General features: G+C 44.8%; 2 protein-coding genes across 2 annotated transcripts; both read left to right on the top strand.

The window, feature by feature from the left end:
* Window positions 1–64: 64 nt before the first annotated feature.
* fam161a (FAM161 centrosomal protein A) lies at window positions 65–5,864 on the top strand. The gene is made up of 7 exons (XM_041036370.1): window positions 65–220; window positions 1,259–1,527; window positions 2,188–3,414; window positions 3,666–3,833; window positions 3,985–4,084; window positions 4,687–4,826; window positions 5,325–5,864. The coding sequence occupies exons 1-7, from the start codon at window positions 65–67 to the stop codon at window positions 5,623–5,625; spliced, it is 2,361 nt and encodes a 786-aa protein (XP_040892304.1). The 3' UTR covers window positions 5,626–5,864.
* A 1,165-nt stretch (window positions 5,865–7,029) lies between these two features.
* xpo1a (exportin 1 (CRM1 homolog, yeast) a) lies at window positions 7,030–19,792 on the top strand. Its single transcript, XM_041036369.1, has 25 exons — window positions 7,030–7,658; window positions 8,309–8,441; window positions 8,685–8,786; window positions 9,370–9,442; window positions 9,560–9,621; window positions 9,722–9,766; window positions 9,871–10,052; window positions 10,432–10,480; window positions 10,565–10,684; window positions 11,057–11,185; window positions 12,492–12,650; window positions 13,620–13,802; window positions 13,946–14,084; window positions 14,348–14,529; window positions 14,699–14,855; window positions 14,949–15,112; window positions 15,221–15,355; window positions 15,439–15,622; window positions 15,853–15,959; window positions 16,457–16,651; window positions 16,748–16,916; window positions 17,169–17,303; window positions 17,438–17,597; window positions 18,298–18,394; window positions 18,897–19,792. Exons 2-25 carry the CDS (start codon window positions 8,316–8,318, stop codon window positions 19,041–19,043), a joined length of 3,201 nt encoding a protein of 1,066 aa, XP_040892303.1. The 5' UTR covers window positions 7,030–7,658; window positions 8,309–8,315; the 3' UTR covers window positions 19,044–19,792.
* The last annotated feature ends 1,120 nt before the right edge of the window (window positions 19,793–20,912 follow it).

Below are 20,912 nucleotides of genomic sequence, written 5' to 3'. Positions count from 1 at the left end.
AGTTAACGGGATTTACCAACAGCTTTTTAACTTACTGATAAACTGGAACCAGTTCTACGAAGCCATGGCGAACGCCCACCGGACCAACGTTCTGGTCACTTCGTGTTTGAAAACGCCGGTAGACCCGCACACCAAAGCGCCTTTAGCTTCATACGAGAGGGAGCGAGTCCTGCCTTACTCGGCTACGGGTCACATGGACAACCGGGACTACGAGAAGGAGGTGAACGCAATAAAACTCACTTCAGTGTGTTTTAAATCTGCTGTGACACAACGTGAGGCTGCTTAAGCCTCAGTTTTTAGATGTAGTTCCTTTTATTGGTACAAACTAGCTGTAGCTAAAGCTAACAAAAAGTCTGGTAGCTTGTACTATACAGTTTAGTTATGATAACAAGGCAGCACCACATTTGAATTGGAGTCTCAGGGTAAATCAGGTTTTACCTCTAACTGAATCTTTCTTACACACTGCTGACAGTCAGGTATATTATTATGGTGGAAAAGCTGAGTTTAATGTGACATTGCCCTTCACTTCATCACTGCCCATCCTAACTTAGCTAAATCACAATCCTGCTTTTGGGTTTAATGTGTTTTCCCTCCCTTGCATGTTAGAGTCCTGACTGACTGAGTTTCTGTGTTTAAGTTTTACCAGTTTAATTTTCTTTGTGTGTCTGATCTTGTCCAGTTAACAGGCTGCTGACAGTTTCAGGTCAGTCTGTGTGGTGGAAGGGATTTGACCTATGCAATTTGTTGGCCTGACTATTTTTGGACTTCCGTCTTGACTAGATTATCAGACGTCACATTCACTTTATAATCCCAAACACTTAATTGTCCTTTGGACAACAACCGCGCTGTCCTTCCCTGCAGCAGTTGTCCCATTTTAGTGTAGTTCTTGACAAACACCTCATGATAATTTGTGCATCCATGAAGCCAGACGCCTGATGGAGGGTGTGTTAGTTGTGGTCTGTCATGCTAAGCTGCCCTTTGTGCTCCACCATATGGCCCACCTCGCTGGTGTAGCAGGATAATAAGCTTATTCCTGGAGGAGTCTGAGTGCTCCTGAGCAGGGCTGCTCTGCTCCAGGAGGCCTGGTGGCTCAACACACCAACCTGAAGTCAGCATAACATACTTTTCTCTGGCAACTTCAAAACGAATGGATCAGTCGGAAGTTTTTAAATCGTATGATTCAGTCCAGTCACATACTATTGTTTGTTTTTAGGCCCTGAGGCCATGTTTGTTAAAACTCCACCGTTGACCTTTTCAGCTGGAGTATGAGGACTCGGGCTCTGATTTCTGTGATGAGGATTGTCTGGGGAAAGGTGGTCCTCTCGCGATAAACGACTGGAGAGCAGCAGGAGACCGCCTCGACCTGAGTGACATCTTCTTCTCCAATGAGGAGTACTATAGCAAGCTGGAGGAGCTGAAGAAGGCCCACCTTCGCACCATGGCCGAGCTGGAGAGCATGTATCGGCGAAAGCTGCAGCTCAAGTCCATGGAGCCTTTAGACATGATAACGCTGGAGACAGGACACAGGTATGGGACTTGTGGACAAGTTTACATAAGGACCTCAGAGTTAACAGTGTTGGGTTTATTGTCTCTGTGTGATTTTATGGCAACAAAAAGAAAGAAAATGTGAATCCTTGATCCTTTTGGACACAAGGGGGCACTATATCAACATTTCATAGCACAGCAACCTAAAGGGCCAGTTCACCCAAATCACAAAACAAAACGATGGTTCTGATTCGTGTGCCCTGGTTTTGGGATAACCACCTCTGAGGCTAAATAGAATTTTGTTTGAGCTGCTTAAAGTAGTTTTCACAGTGACTGCCTCTGAGGTGGAAAATAGTTTAGTGTAAACTGTCCGTGATGTTTGTGAGTTATCCAGAATAATTGGGAAGTGCTGTGAGAAAACATCATCTTTTTGGATTTTTCACAATTCTCTGATGTTTTGTGGTCAAAACAATCAAGAAGATAATCGACATATTAATTGATAAAGAAAATAACTTAGCTGGAGGTACATGAAAATTAGCTGGATAATTCCTCCCACTGTGAACTTATTAAATATAGAACCTTGTTGTTATTTTTACAGAATGAACTGTTTACTTCACTGTCATATGTTGAGGGTGAGTCATGGTGAGTAAATGCATGAGTCTTAGGTGTTTTATCATATCATCTATTTATATTTCTGATTAGGCCACCATGGTCAAACACCAGCCCAGCAGCTTCACGCCGTTTGAGGAAGTCCCACTCTGCTGTTGAACTCAGGAGGAGTTCAGGACGATCGGACTCATCAGATGAGGATGAAGCTGCCAGTAACGATGTGGAGAAGGGCCTGCTCTTCTCTCCCAAAGAACACATTAAGAACATGTGGAGGGACTTCAAGCTGTCCCCTTCCAACCGTCACGTGTCGTCTTCCTCACTGCACAGCCTGCCAGGAGACCGGAAGAGATCAGGAAAGGGAAAAAGCAGGAAGAGGCAGGTGCTTAAAGACGGGGAGCAGGAGAACTGGAAGCACAGAGTGACCATCCCAAAACCTTTCCGGATGACCCTGCGTGAGGCTGAGAGACGGAAGCGTGGCATAAAGACGCGTTCAGAGATCGAACTGGAGAACGCAGAGCTGCGGCGGCAGCTCGAAGAACTGACAGAGTGCCAGAGGAAGTTCCGTGCCAGCCCCGTACCTGCACATGTCCACCTCCCACTTTATGAAGAACTGCAGGAGCGGAAAGAGGAGCGGCGGCGAAACATCCGAGAACGAGAGGAGCAGCATCTTCAAACCATCCAGAAACCTTTCAGCTTCCTGGAGAGGGAGCGAGTAAAGAAGGAGCAGAAGCAGCAGCGTCAACCACAACCATCCGACCAGGAGAAAGTCAAGCCCTTCAAAGCCAAGCCTGTGCCTAAGTCAGTGTATGCAGCAGCATCAGGGGAGCTGATGAAGGAGGAGCAGCTGTATCGGTCTATCAAGATACAGATGAGAGCCCAGGAGTTGCTCCAGAGTTCTTCAGTGCCTCCCAGCATGCTTGCACGACGACTCGGCGAACGCAAAAAGACCAAAGATGCCAGCAATGCAGCTGGAGGGGATAACGTCTTCACCCACAGGCCCCAGATCAACAAAGAGGTTCCTGACTTCAACGCCAGTCACCGACGCTTCCAGAAACACCTGGAGAAACGAAAGGAGGTGAAGCCTACAACCACATGCGAACCCTTCGATCTGAGGACGTCGCAGATCTCCTCGCACCGTGAACGCATCCTGGCCGACATCGAGAAGGAGCAGGGCAGCCCTCGGTTGCTGCGCTGGCCATACATCAGCTCCGGGCCGGCTCGGACGCCAAACTCCAGCCTCTGCTCGTCTCTCTCCGGCAGCCTGGAGCTCCTGCCTGCCAAATTCACAGATGCTACCAAAAAGCGCCACGAGGCTGTGAGGTACCATCTTAGGAGTCCAGGGGCGTCCATAATTTTAGCTGAGACAGAGACAACCTCAAATGTCCTCTTTAGACGTAGTGACTTCTGTGTTTGAAATCCCCGGCAGTGTGCTTAGAACCTCTCATCCACTCCCAAACAGTTTTTAACACCCAGTAGCAGATCGCTGCACCCACTCTCTGCCCCCACCCTCCTGAAGTCCCCCTCCCATCCAAACCTTCCTCCATCTGTGACCAGATTGTCTCCCTGAGTAGAAAGGCGCTCGAGCAGAGGAAGAAGGCTGAGGAGGAGGAGGAGCGGTGGAGGGAGAAGCAGAAGCAGAGAGAGAAGAAGCTGCAGAGGGTGGTGCTGAAGCGTGCCCAGGCCAACGACCCCCACCTGGCGCTTTCACAGACCCACCAGACTAAACTCAAACAATTCAGGTCCTCTCAAAGCAACATGTTTAAAGCATGAATGACCTAAACTGTTCTGTATCATCCTTTTTTTTCATTTGTTAATGTGGTTTTTCAGTTGTGGCTCGTTGTGTGTTGTGTGCAGTTGCAGACAATCAACAACTTTTTTCAATCTCTACAGGAAACAAGACCTCCAGCGCCGGAAAGAATACCAGCAGGAGATTAAAGAGATGGAGCAGAGAGTGAAGGGGAGGCCGCTGCTGTTGGAGCAGGTGGCACAGGTGAATATTAAGCTGACCAATGAGTTATCACTCATCCTCTCACATCCAAGATGTGAGAGCACACAGTAACTACAGCAGATTCTGTGCCTTTATAAACAGCTTCTGAACCAGTTTCTGTGTACAAGCTTTAATGTGGTGGAACATTTAAACTGAGGCAGATTAATTGCTTGGCCAGGTAATATCTAACTAAAGGTGAAATTATGTTTCTGCATCTGCTGTGGTATAATACAATTATGAGTTAAAGTAAAAATTGACCCTTAAATGATGTAACATAGGTGAAAAAAGCTGCTGTTAAGTTAAGGTCAGATTTAGGTTTCAGTCCCTCAGAAGAGAGGACTTCTCTCCAGAACCTCAGAGGCTCAGAGACCAGTTTCTGCACCTCCAGGAGCAGTAAGGTGGTTTCAAATGAGACGTGCTGGTAATTCAGGGAAACACAAGAAATCACTGACAGAAGTGAGTCAAGCTGAGGGAAAGTTAATGAGCAGGAACACTTCCTGGTATTTATGACAGACTGATGAGGGTATTTGAGAGTGGGCTATTTCTTGAGCTTTGATTACTGATTCCATGACTTACCCCAGCTTTCTGAACGTACTTTATCACAGAGGAATGCTAAACAGGCGGCCGAGAAGCGCTACACAGACGCTCTGCATGGAAATGATCTGACTGAGGAGTTCATCAGCTGCAAGGCAGTGAAATCAGGATCCGCACGCAGCGCCTCCCAGTCCAGCGACAGCAAACAGGGGTAAACATGTGACGTCTCTGTTGTGCACACGACTCACTGCACTCAGTTTACTGACCCAGTGTCACACTCTGCAGCAAAGAAACTTCAAAGTATGATGCAGATGAATAATCAAAGAAGGGCTGCCTTTAACAGTTTGATGAAAAAGGAGAATGGTAAAGTCTCATGTGATGGTTTAAGATTATATAGAAAACAATGGGTGCAGGAGTTTTAATGCTCATCATACGCTGGTAGTGTGTGTCCCTTTGTCTCAGCACAACGAATTAGCACTGCTTGTCTCTGTTTTAAAACACAGGCTGAAGGGACTTTGAGTCATAGATGTCGAGTCAGAAAGCCTTTCCCATCTTAATGATTTTGCTGATTAGCAGCTGAGAAGAGGTTTGAGAAGAATGTTGTATGATTATTATGAGTAAGAGTATGTTTATATTTTAGTCCTAATGGTGAAGGTACTCTTGCAATCAGAATCTGGTACTCTGCTGATTGTGTTCGTTTGTTTATTAGTGAACAAGAGGAGCTAGACATGGGGTATCAGCCTGTTCGCTACAGAAAGGTCTTCCTGGATGACGAAGACGTGGATGATCCAGACGAGAGGGAACATTGGAAAGAGGATGAGGAGATTGAGGAGGCTTCATCAAACCTCTGCGATGATGAGGACCCCAGCAGTCGCCGCTCAGACGAGGATGACCGTAGTGACGATCACCACCACTCTGATGAGAGTTACCACTACTCAGACGATCATGAGAATTATTCAGACGACAGCGAGCATGATGCTGACGCTAGACAGCTGGAGGCAGGAGAATGATGTCTGCAAACATCCTGGTGTAAGTGGCCACGTTCAAAAACTCTGAAGGAGAAAACTGAGCAAAACTGGACACTTTAAGTGAGAAGGAACACTGAGGATGAAGCTCCATACTCCTGGAATTTAACATGTTATATTTTACTGTAAATATTGTGCACATAAATATGACTTTGCATCTGAAATCCCTCCCTCGTTCAGTGATACTTGAAAAGCACTTGTTAGTTTAGTCTTCAGTGACCAGGTAAACTGAGACTTTGGACACTTCTGAATCATCATTTTGTGTCATCACTGTCAGGTGTAGCGTTGTAGTGTTTCTTAGCAAAATGCATAATATTTTCTCTCCATTGTGGACATTTTTGAGGGGAGTCTCACAGCTAAGGGTCTGGACACAGCTGAATTCCTTTTTCATAGCAGACATTTTGACTTGTCATGGAAGGAAAAGCACAGATGTTACAAACAGGCAGTAAAATGTTTTCCTTAAGATTTTATTTCTATAAATACACTTGTATTATTGAACAGCACTTTGAGTAAATGATCATCAAATGACATACATTACTGTGCAAAGGTTTTAGGCACTAAAAGTAAAGTGTGGATACTTTAAAAATATTGGTTTTCATTTCTCCTGGAACTTCAAACCAAGTGCAATAAAAAAAAAAAAAAATGCTGTGCCCCCCTTTGCCTTTAAAACAGCACCAGTTCTCCTCTGAACACCTGCAGTTTTTCAAGGCACTTGTCAGGTAGGTTGTTCTGAGCATCTTGGAGAACTTGACACAGTTCCTCTGTGGATTTAGCCTGTCTCAGTGTCCTCTGTCTCTTTGTGTAATCTCAGACTGACTCCATGAAGTGGAGATCAGAGCTCTGTGGGGGCCTGACCATCTGTTGCAGGACTCCTTCTTCTTTTCAGTGATGATAGTTCTTTATGACTCTGGCTGTGTGTTTGGACTCCTTCCTTCTCATGCTGCAGAATGAATTTCAGACCATCACACCCCTCCTTGATTGTATGGCGTGATGAATATGGATCTAAACATCTGAAGTGCTCTAAACATGTGCACTGTACTTTATATGACCTCACAAAAAAGAACTATATATTTTTTTGTTATTGTAGCTTCGTTGATGTCACACTAACACATCTACAATAAAGCCACTGATCAAAGAACAACATCTTCTTTTATTTTGTTAAGAATTTACGTTATTTATTATTGTTTATGGCCAGTGTGTTGGTGTTATCAGACGTCAAACTGGAGCCAAAACAGGGGGCGGGAGCTTAAGCCGGATTGACAGCTCCACCCAGCCTTTGACAAGGCGTGACGACAGCACTGGCAAAACCAATCAGATGCGGAATGGGCGGGCGGATAGTCCAAATTTTACGCGGCGCGCTACGGGCCGAAACACCGAGAATGAATATCCCGGTCTCAACCGGTTTCAACCGGTCCGTGGTTGGAAGCATGAGCTTAGAGGAAGAGCATACTTGCACGCATTAAAACATCTCTGCTCTCCAACACTGTGTGCGAATAGAACCAGAAATAAAAACGAGACTCTTTCACTTCGTGATTATGACCGGGAATACCGCTCTACGTGTGACTCCGTGAATCTGTGTTGTTAGCTTAGCTTAACGTTACATTAGCCGGCAGACCTGAATCATCATTGACTTTTCCATTAGCACGCTAGGCTGCTGTTAGCCTGGTGGGAGTCGCCTGTAGTCACTGATAGCTAAGGAAACATATTTTCAGAGTGGCTGAAGACAAGAAACAATATGCTGTGGTAAACTGCGGAAAGATTTTAATACAACGTCAAGAATCGATAAGTATACAACGTAACTACATTTTTATATTTGAGCTAACGTTAACTGCTGGTGTCATCCAGGAAAGCTAACATTAGCTTTCGGCTAGCAAAGGTTAGGAGCAGTGTAAACGTGTGCCATGAGATAAAGTTGCTCAGTTCGCTGCGCATTAGGGAGGGTTAATATTTCGATCTTCTACTACAAATTACACCAGTCAACCAATACTCGCTTTCGACGAGCGGACAGGACACACCAGGTAAGTTAAGCCCGATCAACATTAACCTAGCTAACTTACCCAGCGTGGGCTAACGTTAGCATCCGTCAGTTTCAAAAGTAGTGTGGTGTTTTTGTCTGGGGCTTAACCGGCGCTTTGACAAACCAAACATTGCATAACGCATTGTAGGCAGGGGGACTGGCATCTCCGCGACCTGCTTTCCATTATTGTTAACGTGTTATAATTGTTCTCAATAGTCGCTAAACAGGTCTATCAGTCGGGTTGCGGTGAACGCAGCTCTACGCACCTAGTTAGCCAGGTGGGGGCGTCGTTTCGTGTTTTACCGGTTCATGATTTGTTTCAATGGGTGTCATAATTGGGACACGAGGGCCGACTGCGGCCTCAGACAGGCGGATTTTACACATTTTGCCTAGAGTAACTTGACTTACGGCTGTAGAACATGGAAGGAAAACTAACCCTGCCTGTAGTTCAGTCATCTGTTTTGCCTTTCCAACATTTGCATTCATTGCACGTTGTAATGTTTATAATGTGGTAATATGTCATGTTAATAAAGCATGTAAGTCATACTAGTAATCCAAGTTGTAGTTTTTAACACTCCGGTGCATTTATTCTGTCTCATTTGTTACTGTTACCAGCTGACGCTTAAATAATTTCCCCTCCCCTCTCCCCAGAAGCTCTATGCCAGCAGAAATGACGATGTTGGCGGATCACCCAGCCAGACAGCTGCTGGACTTCAGTCAGAAACTGGACATCAACCTGTTGGACAATGTTGTGAACTCGATGTACCACGACATTGGTTCCCAGGTGAGACTGCTCCTTTCCACTGTGGGCTTCCACTTCGAGTGTCTGGATAGGATTCACATGTCGTCAGTGCAAAACTGTGGATAAAACAACTTATAAACAACTCCCTCCTGGATTAAATGTATATTTTTACTGTGATAGAAATGTGTTGCTCAGCATAACCATGCAGCTATTAGGTGAATTCAGGTCAAAAATGATGTGTAAAAGCCTAAAGATTAAGGGTCAGATTTGCTGTGTTTCTTGTAGCAACGGGTTGCCCAGGAGGTGTTGACCAACCTGAAGGACCATCCAGATGCCTGGACGAGGGTCGACACGATCCTGGAGTTCTCCCAGAACATGAAAACTAAAGTATGAACCCGCCTCACATCATCCTGCCGTCATAACAGAGGAAAGCTAAGAATGCACATGCACACAGCTACAGTCTCTCAGAGCTAATGTAATGTTGTGTCTCTGCTTCTGCACCACTGGAAACTCTGAGTGTATGAATCAGTGGCCATCTGCAAAGTTATCACTTATTATTCCATTATCGCTGCATCTTTGATGCAAAGCTTTTGTTCTGATGATCTTTTGATGATTTTAAGTTTCTCTTGCTGCCACTGTTCTGTTTATTTGTTCAGTTATGATGCTTTTACCGCTCATCCTAACCCTGCACTGTTTTTCTCACTTAGCACGGGACAAAGTTGCTGCTGCCAGTAGTGTTAAATACTGAACTTTATATGTGCCAGATAATGTTTGGGAGAAACGTGTTGTCAGAGTCTAAGTGTTGGGGTTAATGTCGTGTTCAGCTGTACACACGTGATTTCAGCGCCGCTCTGACATGTCCGTTCATTTTTGTAGGGTTAGCATGTGATTATACATGTGTGGCATCACCAGGAAGACATGACAGTGAAAATACTGAAGTGGCTCTCACATGTTTCTGTTTTTCTCTCAGTATTATGCACTGCAGATTCTAGAGGCAGTCATCAAAACACGCTGGAAGATTCTCCCTCGAAATCAGTGTGAAGGTAAAAATCAGTCTAATGACATAAAACAAGTTTATAGACTTGTTGTAAAGACGTCCTCTGCCTGAGGGCGAAATACTGTTTGCATTGTCCACTAAAACCACATGGATGTGTTTTCAGGAATCAAGAAGTATGTTGTCGGTTTGATTATCAAGACTTCTTCTGATCCCGGCAACTTGGAGGTGAGGTTCTATCGATGTGAGGTGCTGCTCTTTCTGCTGTGATGTGAAACATCTTTGTGCTGTTTGAGACTGATGTTGCTGTTTTTATATTTATTTGCAGAAAGAGGGAGTGTACATTTCAAAACTCAACATGATACTTGTACAGGTAAATTATTAAACAGAGCTGCTATACATTTGGTACGAGAACAGCGGCTGAAATAAAGCATTCAGGCTAATTACACAGAGCTCTTCCTCTCTGGCCTGGTTTAGATCCTGAAGCAGGAATGGCCCAAACACTGGCCCACATTCATCAGTGATATTGTGGGTGCGAGTCGGACCAGCGAGAGCCTCTGTCAGAACAACATGATCATCCTCAAACTGCTCAGTGAGGAGGTCTTTGACTTCTCCAGTGGCCAGATGACCCAGGTGAAGGCCAAGCACCTCAAAGACAGGTAACTAAAGAAATCTGACGTGTGCTGACGGAGGAGGGTGGAGAGTTTCGCAGCTGTTCAGACTCTGTCTGCTGATTATGCAGAGATGTAAGTTTGTGAAATCGTGGCTAAATTTAATTCTAGAGTGATGATGGTTCCTGTTGTAGGTTTTTCTTTTTATATTTTATCTAGATCACATAGATCCTAGTTTCATCCCCTAATGAAGTAAGGAGAGTCCTCTGTGTGTGTGTGTGTGTGTGTGTGTGTGTGTGTGTGTGTGTGTGTGTGTGTGTGGGCTTATAAGAATAAAGAGAATTAAAGAATTTTCTGCTTTACCTGTGGAGTAAGTGAAGCTATTCATGTTGTCGTCATTAATATTGAATATATCTCTGTGTTTCAGCATGTGCAACGAGTTCTCCCAAATATTCCAGCTGTGCCAGTTTGTGATGGTAAGACAAAGTTGACACCAAACCGTTCTCAGCGTCTGCGTCTGATGTTTGATAAATACCACGGTCTGTTCTCACTCTGAACAGGAAAACTCCCAGAATGCCCCACTGGTCCATGCCACACTGGAAACTCTCCTCCGCTTCCTGAATTGGATTCCTTTAGGTTACATCTTCGAGACCAAACTCATCAGCACCCTGGTCTACAAGGTAAACCAGCTCATGTTCAGCACATCGAAACATTAAACGATCAGCTTTAATCTCTGTCACAAAATCTTGGAAATGATGTCTTTTAAGTGACTCAATCGTAAGTGAAAACACACAGAGACTACAGAAATGTCAAATATGATAAGTTATATTGTTCAGTGTCCTCTAACAAATGTGACAGCCACACACTCAAACTTAGTTTGAATTTTCTCCCACATCTGCCCGGGAGCGACTTAACCTGGGTCTGTGATGAGGGATCTGTGATCAGGGATGTAAATCACAGAAAAACGAGTCGATGCGCTGACGTGTAAAACAGACGGGACAGTTAAACTGGTGGTTTATCACTGACCTAATTCTTTTGTTTATGTGCTTCAGTTCTTGAACGTGCCGATGTTTCGCAACGTGACACTGAAATGCTTGACGGAGATCGCTGGAGTGAGCGTCAACCAGTACGAGGAGCAGTTTGTCAACCTGTTTACTCTCACCATGTGCCAGCTTAAACAGGTACACACACACACACACACACACAATCATTTTGAGTGCTGCTTATGTTAATTGTATGATTGTACACAATCACACTTATTGGTGCCCACTCTGTTATTACACACAGACACACACTTTGTGCAAACCTCTTCCTGCCACACAGTTTCCTACCCCACACAGACTCACACATGCTTCATGTCTGCAGGCAGCACAAACTAGTTCTTGCTCTCGGCCTGTTGTTGCGTACACACACAAAGACATTACACTGTCAGATGCAGTTTTCTGTTTGTTTACTGTTATTACAACTACACATGAATAACTGGTCTGTGGGCAGAGGGAGCTTGAGGTTCTGATAGAGCAGCACAGTTGGAAGCCACAGGGGAAATTCCAAACACCCAGCTGTTGTTGAAAATAAGTGGAACACTTGGTAGTATTCTGTTTTTGAATTGCGTGTGTTTGTCTTTGTTGCTATTGTTTGTTTAGAAAATCTTACATTCACAGACAGTTTTGGCTCCATTGACCTTCCTCAGGCAACACAGAGGGAGACTGGCACACTTCACATTACTGTATATACTGAGTCAGCTGACACAGGTGTAGTTTCTGGTTAGATGCAATGATCGTGACACGCCTATAGAGAGGCTAAAGGCGAGAGAGACGACTATCTGGGAGGCTGTAACTAATAGTTTCTACAAACCCGCTTCCAAACCACCAGAACATCGTGTAACTTTAATAAATCATGTTATAGCAATACACACATTTTAATATTTGTACTTTCCTGAATAACAGTTTAATAACAGATGACCTGAATCAGACCATAATCGTCATTCACTCCAAATGTGAATGACTAAACAGCCGTGTGAGTTATCAGGCCTAAAAAGACACCTTCCCTGATAGAAAGAATAAATCAGCAAAGTCAGAGGCTGAAGTTTATCTGTAGTTTATAATATCTAGTGCTGCTTCTTTATTTGTGATGCCTGAAATTCTCAACTTGCAGCTTCTCCTCACAAAAAGAGAAAAAATCCTATTTTCTGGTAGTAGAATAATTTTTCCTCAGTTCTCAGAATGATCACGTGACCCACTGGTTCCATCCCAACTACCTGGTTGGACAACAGACCCCGAGGACTGTTAATAAATGTACCTCTGTACACACCTGTAAAAGCAGTATTTTGCCAAAAATTGTAGATCCAGTTTTGGATGGTATTGGGTGGTCTCATGGATCAGCTAAACCTACTTACAGCAAATACAATATCCTCAAAGTACACAACATAATTATAGGAATATAAAGTCAGAGTATAAATAAAGTTGAGCTGTTTTGTCATTTGGTCAGATGCTGCCTTTGAACACTAACATCAGAGTGGCCTACTCCAATGGGAAGGACGACGAGCAGAACTTCATCCAGAACCTCAGTCTGTTCCTCTGCACCTTCCTCAAAGAACATGGCCAGCTCATCGAGAAGAGACCAAACCTGCGAGAGACACTGATGGAGGTAAGAGGACAGGACGGAGCCCTTCCTGTTGGAACAGAAAAGCAATCATTACAGGACTAACCTGACATTTTCACTGTTCAAACTGAGTTTTGTTTATCGTGTGGAAAGGTAGACTTAAATGGTTGTTGGTATCTGGTTGAGTAAATAAACCCACAGCTCTCAGCTCGTGGCTTTTAATCATTTCCTTCTCTGCTTCAGTGTTGATGGAAAGAAAATTCCCCTCCAGATGCTGTGACTTCTTTTCTTTCTGCTGTTTTTCCTGATTACACCTTTGCAATAACATACAGGCTGATTACTGTGGGAAGGGCCACCTCTACTGTGGATGTGCGTCCACTTGCAGAAGTACAGACAGATAATTGTTTGAGGAGGAGCCTGAGAGGAAGACTGCAGCAGAATCATCAACCTGTCCATTCATTCACCCATACATTCACAGAGATAATTATCCCAGGGGGACATTTGAGGACCCTGTGGACGAGTAGGCAACAAATACAATACAACGAAAATACTAAAAACAAAAAAAGGGACTGTACTCAAAATTTAAACTGTGTATCGATGGTAATCAATCAAATGAAGGGCACTCCAGCATTTAGAGTCTGGGCACTTGTGAAAGACAGATGATTAAGAAACTGAGACGTCCTTTTCTTTACGAATTTAGTCCTAAATGGACACAGACATGCGTGTGTCTCTGTCCATATTATTATATATTTGGTGGTAAATTTTACGTTGATCCACAAAGTAAAATTTAGGCTTCAGTCCCCGGGATGGACTGTTAACATTACTGATTATAGCTTATTCCCTCTTTGGCCCAATAATTAATATGAACAGCACCGAGGCTGGTGTTGTGTTAGCTACAGCACCATTCAGTGTGACAGAGTAGACAGAGGGAAGTGTCTCGTCGTGTCTCGGTGACCGCACCGACCTGCCGAGCAGCTGCTGTAGATTACTCACCACACTCTGGCTCGTCTCCAGGCGCTGCACTACATGTTGCTGGTGTCGGAGGTGGAGGAGACAGAGATCTTTAAGATCTGTCTGGAGTACTGGAACCACCTGGCGGCAGAGCTCTACAGGGAGAGCCCCTTCTCCACCTCCAGCACCCCGCTCCTGTCTGATGTCCCACCACGCAGACACCTCTACCTGCCTGTACTGTCCCAGGTAGGACTGTCAGCAAACACACACTAACGTGTTCAGTCACAGAGAGGTTCTCCACATTAACGCTGTATTTTTTGGATAGTTGGCTCAGTCAGCAGACTCTCACGTCCGTCCTCTTCCTCCTCGTCTTCCTCCTGTTCTCGTAGGTACGTTTGCTGATGGTGAGCCGCATGGCCAAACCAGAGGAGGTGCTGGTGGTGGAGAACGATCAGGGCGAGGTGGTGAGGGAGTTCATGAAGGACACAGACGCCATTAACCTCTACAAGAACATGAGGGAGACTCTCGGTCGGTTTAGTTTTTCCTTTTTAGTTTTTAATTTAGTGTTCATTTACTTTTGGACTGTTGTGTGTTTATCAGGCTGCTGAATGTCTCACACCTTTCAGTTTTATTTTCACTAACACCTGCTGCTGGATCATTGTTTAGTCACGCTGATTTGCGTCAGCATAACAGTAAAAAAAACCTGACTGTGGTCAGTAGCCAGGTTGCTGCTTATATGGCCACTGTGTATTGATGAATCCCCCCCGTCCTCCTCCCATCCCGCCGTGCAGTGTACCTGACTCATCTGGATTACGCCGATACCGAGCGAATCATGACGGAGAAGCTCCACAATCAGGTTAACGGCACCGAGTGGTCATGGAGGAACCTGAACATGCTCTGCTGGGCCATCGGCTCCATCAGCGGGGCGATGCACGAGGAGGACGAGAAGAGGTTCCTGGTCACCGTCATCAAGGTGGGACACAAAGACAGTTTTACAGTATATCTGCATTCAGGCGACTCGCTGGTGTCTGACAGACACGTGTAGTCCAGTTCAGTTAGTCCTGAGTAATTTCTCTGTAATCCTTAACGAAACGGGTTTGTGTTTGTGTGTGTGTGTGTGTGTGTGTGTGTTATGTACTCAGGACCTGCTCGGCCTGTGTGAACAGAAGAGAGGCAAAGACAATAAGGCCATCATAGCATCCAACATCATGTACATCGTGGGCCAGTATCCTCGCTTCCTGCGAGCTCACTGGAAGTTCCTCAAGACCGTCGTCAACAAGCTGTTTGAGTTCATGCACGGTGAGAAACTCCAGTGCTCCACACGCAGCAGACCGAGAAGTTGAAATCTGAAATCTGTCACTGAATCAGACTTTTCTCCTCTTCCTCGCTCAGAGACCCACGATGGCGTTCAGGACATGGCGTGTGACACCTTCATCAAGATTGCTCAGAAGTGCCGGCGTCATTTTGTCCAGGTCCAGGTGGGAGAGGTGATGCCCTTCATCGACGAGATCCTCAACAACATCAACACCATCATCTGTGACCTACAGCCACAGCAGGTCCGTTCTGTCTCTGGACATTTACATGCAGCCTTCATGTGAACAGCAAACGTACGTTGTTGGCGATGGTGTGAGACAGATCTAACTCCCTGTCCCTCGTCCCTGCAGGTCCATACGTTTTATGAGGCGGTGGGCTACATGATTGGGGCTCAGACAGACCAGGCAGTTCAGGAGCTTCTAATAGAGAAGTACATGCTTCTGCCAAACCAGGTGTGGGACAGCATCATCCAGCAGGCCACCAAGGTGAGGACAGCAGGACAGCTGGACGACTGGAGAGTTTAGAATCTGTTTGCCGCTTTTGCTGAAGTGTGGGCTCTCTGTTGCAGAATGTGGACATCCTGAAGGACGCTGAGACGGTGCGTCAGCTGGGCAGCATCCTGAAGACAAATGTCAGAGCCTGTAAAGCTGTTGGACATCCTTTCGTTGTCCAGCTGGGACGAATCTACTTAGACATGCTCAACGTTTACAAGTGTTTGAGTGAAAACATCTCCTCAGCTGTCCAGACTAATGGTTAGCCCCTGCCTGCTCCCTCTGTGTCTGTGTCTGTGTGTGTGTGTGTGTGTGTGTGTGTGTGTGTGTGTGTGTGTGTGTGTGTGTGTGTGTGGGTCGGTGGCTGTTTCTGATATTTCTGCCAATAGTTCACAAAGTTAAAAGTTTGACTTTAAGAGGCTTGTGGGTGTTTGTTTGTTGATTGGTCAACTTCAGCAGCTGAGACTTGTTGCTTTTGGTCGTTTGCTCAGGTGAGATGGTGACCAAACAGCCTCTGATCAGGAGCATGAGGACGGTAAAGAGAGAGACGCTGAAGCTGATCTCCGGCTGGGTCAGTCGCTCCAACGACCCTCAGATGGTGAGCCTGGCTTTATTTTCCGTTACTGTCGAGTTTGTAACAGAAAATGGTTTTTGAATGTGCGTTTGTAATAATAACATTGCTGCAACAACACAGCGAAGACACGACCAATGCTGCTACGGCAAACAGTCAGCTGTAATAACAGTTTTGGATTTATGTTGGACTCGGTCTGGAAAACAACAGCCCTGATGTTTGTTCTTAAAAGGCTATAATTGGAATAATGTTTTCAGGGCTGTGATCTGCACAGGAATCCAAAACATACAAACAACAAATGTCGCTCCAAACAAAAGTACTGTCAGTCGAATTTAGAAAAAATACGGACTCCACACACACACACACACACACACACACTTCCAAACCATGTTTTACTGTGTATAATTGAATGTAGCAAACAGTCCAGGTGCTTTTAACGCACCGTCTAACGAGGGTTTTCTCAGCTGTGGAAATCAGGCTGGTTTAACCCTGACGGCCGGTTGATGTGGTGTTTTATGGCCCAGGTGGCAGAGAACTTTGTGCCCCCCCTGCTGGAGGCTGTGCTCATCGACTACCAGAGGAATGTCCCAGCTGCCCGGGAACCTGAGGTCCTCAGCACTATGGCAACCATTGTCAACAAGCTGGGAGCCCACATCACTGGAGAGATTCCGAAGATCTTTGACGCTGTCTTCGAGTGCACTTTGAACATGATCAACAAGGTTAGTTTGAGCGGTTGAATCATCTGTTACCAGGTAGAATTACCGTCACAAAGTTAAACGCTGTGACACGTTGCTGGTTTCCCTCTTTGCCGTCAGGACTTTGAAGAATTCCCAGAACACAGAACCCATTTCTTCTACCTCCTCCAAGCCGCCACCTCCCAGTGCTTCCCGGCCTTCCTGTCCATCGCTCCGGCCCAGTTCAAACTGATCCTAGACTCCATCATCTGGGCCTTCAAGCACACGATGAGGAATGTGGCCGACACAGGTCTGTACTGGCATCAGGTCACCCTGTCAGATACACTTAATGTAAATTTACAGAACCCGAAGTCGTCAGGAAATTCGGTACACTGAACGTTTTTGTATGCTCAGCCAGCAGAGCTGTTCCACTCTTCAGATTTTTCATAAGCAAAAAATAAACCAAAAACTAGTTTCAGTTTACTCATATCATGGGTCATATTTCAAGTGTCCGCTGTCTAAAGACTGTGTCCTGGTCTCCTGGTCTCCTGGTGTCCTGCAGGTCTACAGATTCTGTACACACTCCTGCAGAACGTGTCGGCAGAGGAAGCAGCAGCACAGAGCTTCTACCAGACGTACTTCTGTGACGTCCTGCAGCACATCTTCTCTGTGGTCACTGATACCTCTCACACTGCAGGTACAGACACATAAACATATATTAGTATCATTTCTGATTTCCCAAAACTATTATAAATCACCAGAGTTTTATGCCCACACACGAATGACTTGGAAACTGACGAGCCTTCTCTTCTCTCTCATCCCTGTCTGCAGGCCTGACCATGCACGCCACCATCTTGGCCTACATGTTCAACCTGGTGGAGGAGGGGAAGGTTAGCGTGGCCCTGAGCGCAGCCAGTCCCGCCAACAACCAGGCGCACGTCCAAGAGTACATCGCCAACCTGCTGAAGACGGCTTTCCCCCACCTGCAGGAGTAAGTAGGCTTTAGCCTGGCAGGTGAACCGCAGTGGGATTACATGAGCTGTGTGTGTTTGGTTAATGTTTCCAGGTATTCAGTGCCTCTTTGTGGAAGAGGTTTTACATAAACACACAGGGATTAAAGGAAAAAAATGAAATAACACAGATATATCCAACAGAGAAACAGCAGCTTCTATGGACCAGAATGCACTCATGCTGAATGAAGGCTGCAGCTGCGTTCACAGACACATCCTGAGTGTTGGAGATCCTAAAATCCAGAAGCAAGTCGGGACTTATGAACTCTGGGTTCCCTTTTCAGTTTCCAGAGAATTAGCTTACTTAGTGTGTTTTAATTTATTTATAAAATAAGGCCTGAGGGAGAGGGAGGGAGGTTTTGTTCAGTGAAATAAATTACGCCTGTTAATGTGACACTTGTACATTTTGGGTCTGTGCTTTTAAAAATAGTTGTGAAAAGGTTCAGTCTCCTCACTGGTTCAGATTATCTAGAACCAAACCGGCTGAAATCCTCAGACTTTATCCAAAGATTCCACTGAAAATGGAAAATGCTGTGATGCAGAAACAACAGGTGGAGGTGAAAAAAGTACGTTAGAGGTCACATCAGCTGCAGGGCTGTTACAGGGCTTGCTGTTGTTTTGTCCACCTTTGTTCTGTTGTGCTTTCACAGACTTGCTGCTAATTGAATGTCCTGTCCTCAGTGCGCAGGTGAAGGTGTTTGTAACAGGTCTGTTCAGCCTGAATCAGGACATCCCCGCCTTCAAGGAGCACCTGAGAGACTTCCTGGTGCAGATCAAGGTGAGTGTCCAGAGTAACCAGGAAGAACACTAACATCTGTCCCAGTCTGGTTTCAGACTGGGACAGAAAAACAACACCACAACAAACGCAGGATCTTAAAGAGGAGAAGTGGGAGAGGGAATGGATGGGTGCTGTTTTCTACCAGCAGATTTAATATGAGACCCAGGTTTAACAAGCTTGTAGAGAGCACACCTGGGTGTGACGCTCAATGAGCAGGGACTGTAATTAGACATGTTGAAGGGGAGGTGATAGTAAGAAGCAAATATAAAAACATCAGACAATGCTGACTCATCCCATCTAAACTCTTTGGTTATATTTATTTAATTTCATAACTCAGACTAATCTCAGTCTCTTGAAAGCTAAAACCTGCATCAGATTATTTTAACTTTCGAGTGCAGAGACTTTTGGAAAGTTTGAGCAGTGCAGGTCTCCGTCTGTGGGAAAAGTAAAGCCTGAAGCCTGGTGTGAGCCCTGCTGAGCCTCTGCTTGTGTGGTCCTGCAGGAGTTTGCCGGTGAGGACACGACGGATTTGTTCCTGGAGGAGAGGGAGGCGGCTCTGCGCCAAGCCCAGGAGGAGAAACACAAGCTCCAGATGTCAGTGCCCGGCATCCTCAACCCCCACGAGCTGCCGGAGGAGATGTGTGACTGAAGCAGCAGCAGCAGTGACCAGCATGTACAGAACAAATCTGAAGGGGGAAAGGTCAAGAGAGAGCAAGAAGGCTTCCTGCTGAGGAATTTTTTTTTCTTTTCAAATGTGTTTGAAAAGAAGAATGAGGGGCCAGAGAAAGGACCCCAGCACTCGGTTGTACGTCGACCAAATCAATGTCTATATGTAAATGAGAAACTCCACCCTGACGCAAGTTCCTTTTTTTTCCTACAATCTTATTTTATATTCAGATATTTTTTGTGTAACATGCCATCTTTTGTTAATTCTTTGCTAATTAAAGCTTTATGTTTGGCCATATGGTTCTTTTACACCTGCATGAAGTTGAAAGAATTAAAGGTTATTTTTAATCTCTCTTCACCCCCCCTCACCCCCCACATCCCCCCCGCCCCCCTCGCCCCTTCACCTTCTACTTGTTAATATGTAATATATAATGTTGAAACACTTGCAGTGGTTAGTTGACAGATTGCTCTGGTTTCAAAAGTGCCATGTGCACAGTGCAGGATGAATGTGATGCTCAAGGGGTAGATGTGTACTTCCTTGCTTCCTTTGTTGTCTTGTTTTGGTTTGTGTGTGTATTTAGTGTTTTTTCTTTTTCTCTGGCTCCCTGAGTGAAGCGGAGCTTCAGTTGGACCGCTCAGCGTTTGGATGAGAAGGAAGGATGCGTGCATATCATCCTATTTGTAAAGCTGTCTTAGTACTCTGAGAATATAAAGTTGGCTATTTTTACAAATTTTACTGTGTGATTCTGCTTCTTACCCAAAGGCCTGGAGTCATGGGAAACCTGGAACACATGAGGAATCTTGCAGCTTCACTTCCAGGACCTGAGGGATTTTTGTAATGACACGTTCTTTAAGGTTTTGGGAAAAACAGAAATTGTTTTCTTGAGTTTTTTGACATAAAAGAAAATTCATCATCTAAGTCAGTGGTTTCTAAACTAAGGGATGGATTCCTCCGGGGGCCATTGTAGGGGGCTCACACGTGACCAGGGGATAAAATGTGGAGTTACAGTGAAGCCAGATGGATTTGGATTGGATTGTCATGTTTTCTCTGGTATGACAGGACAAAATGTTGGTTGTAAAAGATGTCTTTGAAGCTGATTCAGTAAATTACAGTCCCCTGATGCTGCATCGCGATTCGTGTTAGCAAGATTATTCAAGCAGCTTTACTTTTTGCTTGATCATTGACTTTGCTTGAAGTTAATGATCAAGCAAAAATCTGTCAAATTCAAATTATGAAGAAGCCTCAGATTCGCTGTCAGTACGGCAGCACTGAGTTTATGTAAGAACTGTTTGGAAAATAGAAAAAAATGATTTGAAGTTTTCATTTGCCCAATATAAACCCAATGATGGGAGAGAAACATTAAGTTTATGTTCTTGAAAATATTACTCCAATGAAATTTTCATTTTCCTAACATTCCAATAAAAAATGCAGTCAATTTACGAATGGGTTCATTACCTAAGTAGCAAATATGGTGACTTAATTAAGTTACTGGACATTATAATCAGGTATTACAGGAAACTGGAAAGCATCAGTGCAGATCTACTCGTACTATTAGATTTTTGGTTAAACATGGTGCTCTGCAGACACATGAAACACTGAAGCTGAAGGCAGGCCTGTTGGCAAGTTTAAATCAGGTTTAGTTCCAGGAAGAAAAACTTCATTCTGTTTTTCATTTTTTAGACTACACACACACACACACATTTTCTAGTTGACCTGCCAAGTGTATATTTAATAACCGTTAGACTATGTTTATGTTGTAATTAGAGGCAAATAGAAATCATAGAAAATATAAATACAAACATAAACCAAAACATATAATGTGAATGTTTTAATATAAGTGTTTGTAAAATT

Source organism: Toxotes jaculatrix, chromosome 4 (assembly GCF_017976425.1).
Source record: "Toxotes jaculatrix isolate fToxJac2 chromosome 4, fToxJac2.pri, whole genome shotgun sequence".
Lineage (NCBI taxonomy): Eukaryota > Metazoa > Chordata > Actinopteri > Toxotidae > Toxotes > Toxotes jaculatrix.
The sequence above is the reverse complement of the archived record's forward strand: the minus strand, read 5'-3'. Positions and strand labels throughout refer to the sequence as shown.

Bases quoted from the DNA above. Each gene is read 5' to 3' on its own strand.
- fam161a (XM_041036370.1), top strand. From the start codon at position 65: ATGGCGAACGCCCACCGGACCAACGTTCTGGTCACTTCGTGTTTGAAA. The intron at 4,085-4,686 runs GTGAATATTAAG...ACTTTATCACAG, and splicing joins TGTTGGAGCAGGTGGCACAG to AGGAATGCTAAACAGGCGGC. The intron at 4,827-5,324 runs GTAAACATGTGA...TTTGTTTATTAG, and splicing joins TCCAGCGACAGCAAACAGGG to TGAACAAGAGGAGCTAGACA.
- xpo1a (XM_041036369.1), top strand. From the start codon at position 8,316: ATGCCAGCAGAAATGACGATGTTGGCGGATCACCCAGCCAGACAGCTG. The intron at 9,767-9,870 runs GTAAATTATTAA...GGCCTGGTTTAG, and splicing joins TCAACATGATACTTGTACAG to ATCCTGAAGCAGGAATGGCC. The intron at 14,085-14,347 runs GTCGGTTTAGTT...CCCGCCGTGCAG, and splicing joins GAACATGAGGGAGACTCTCG to TGTACCTGACTCATCTGGAT.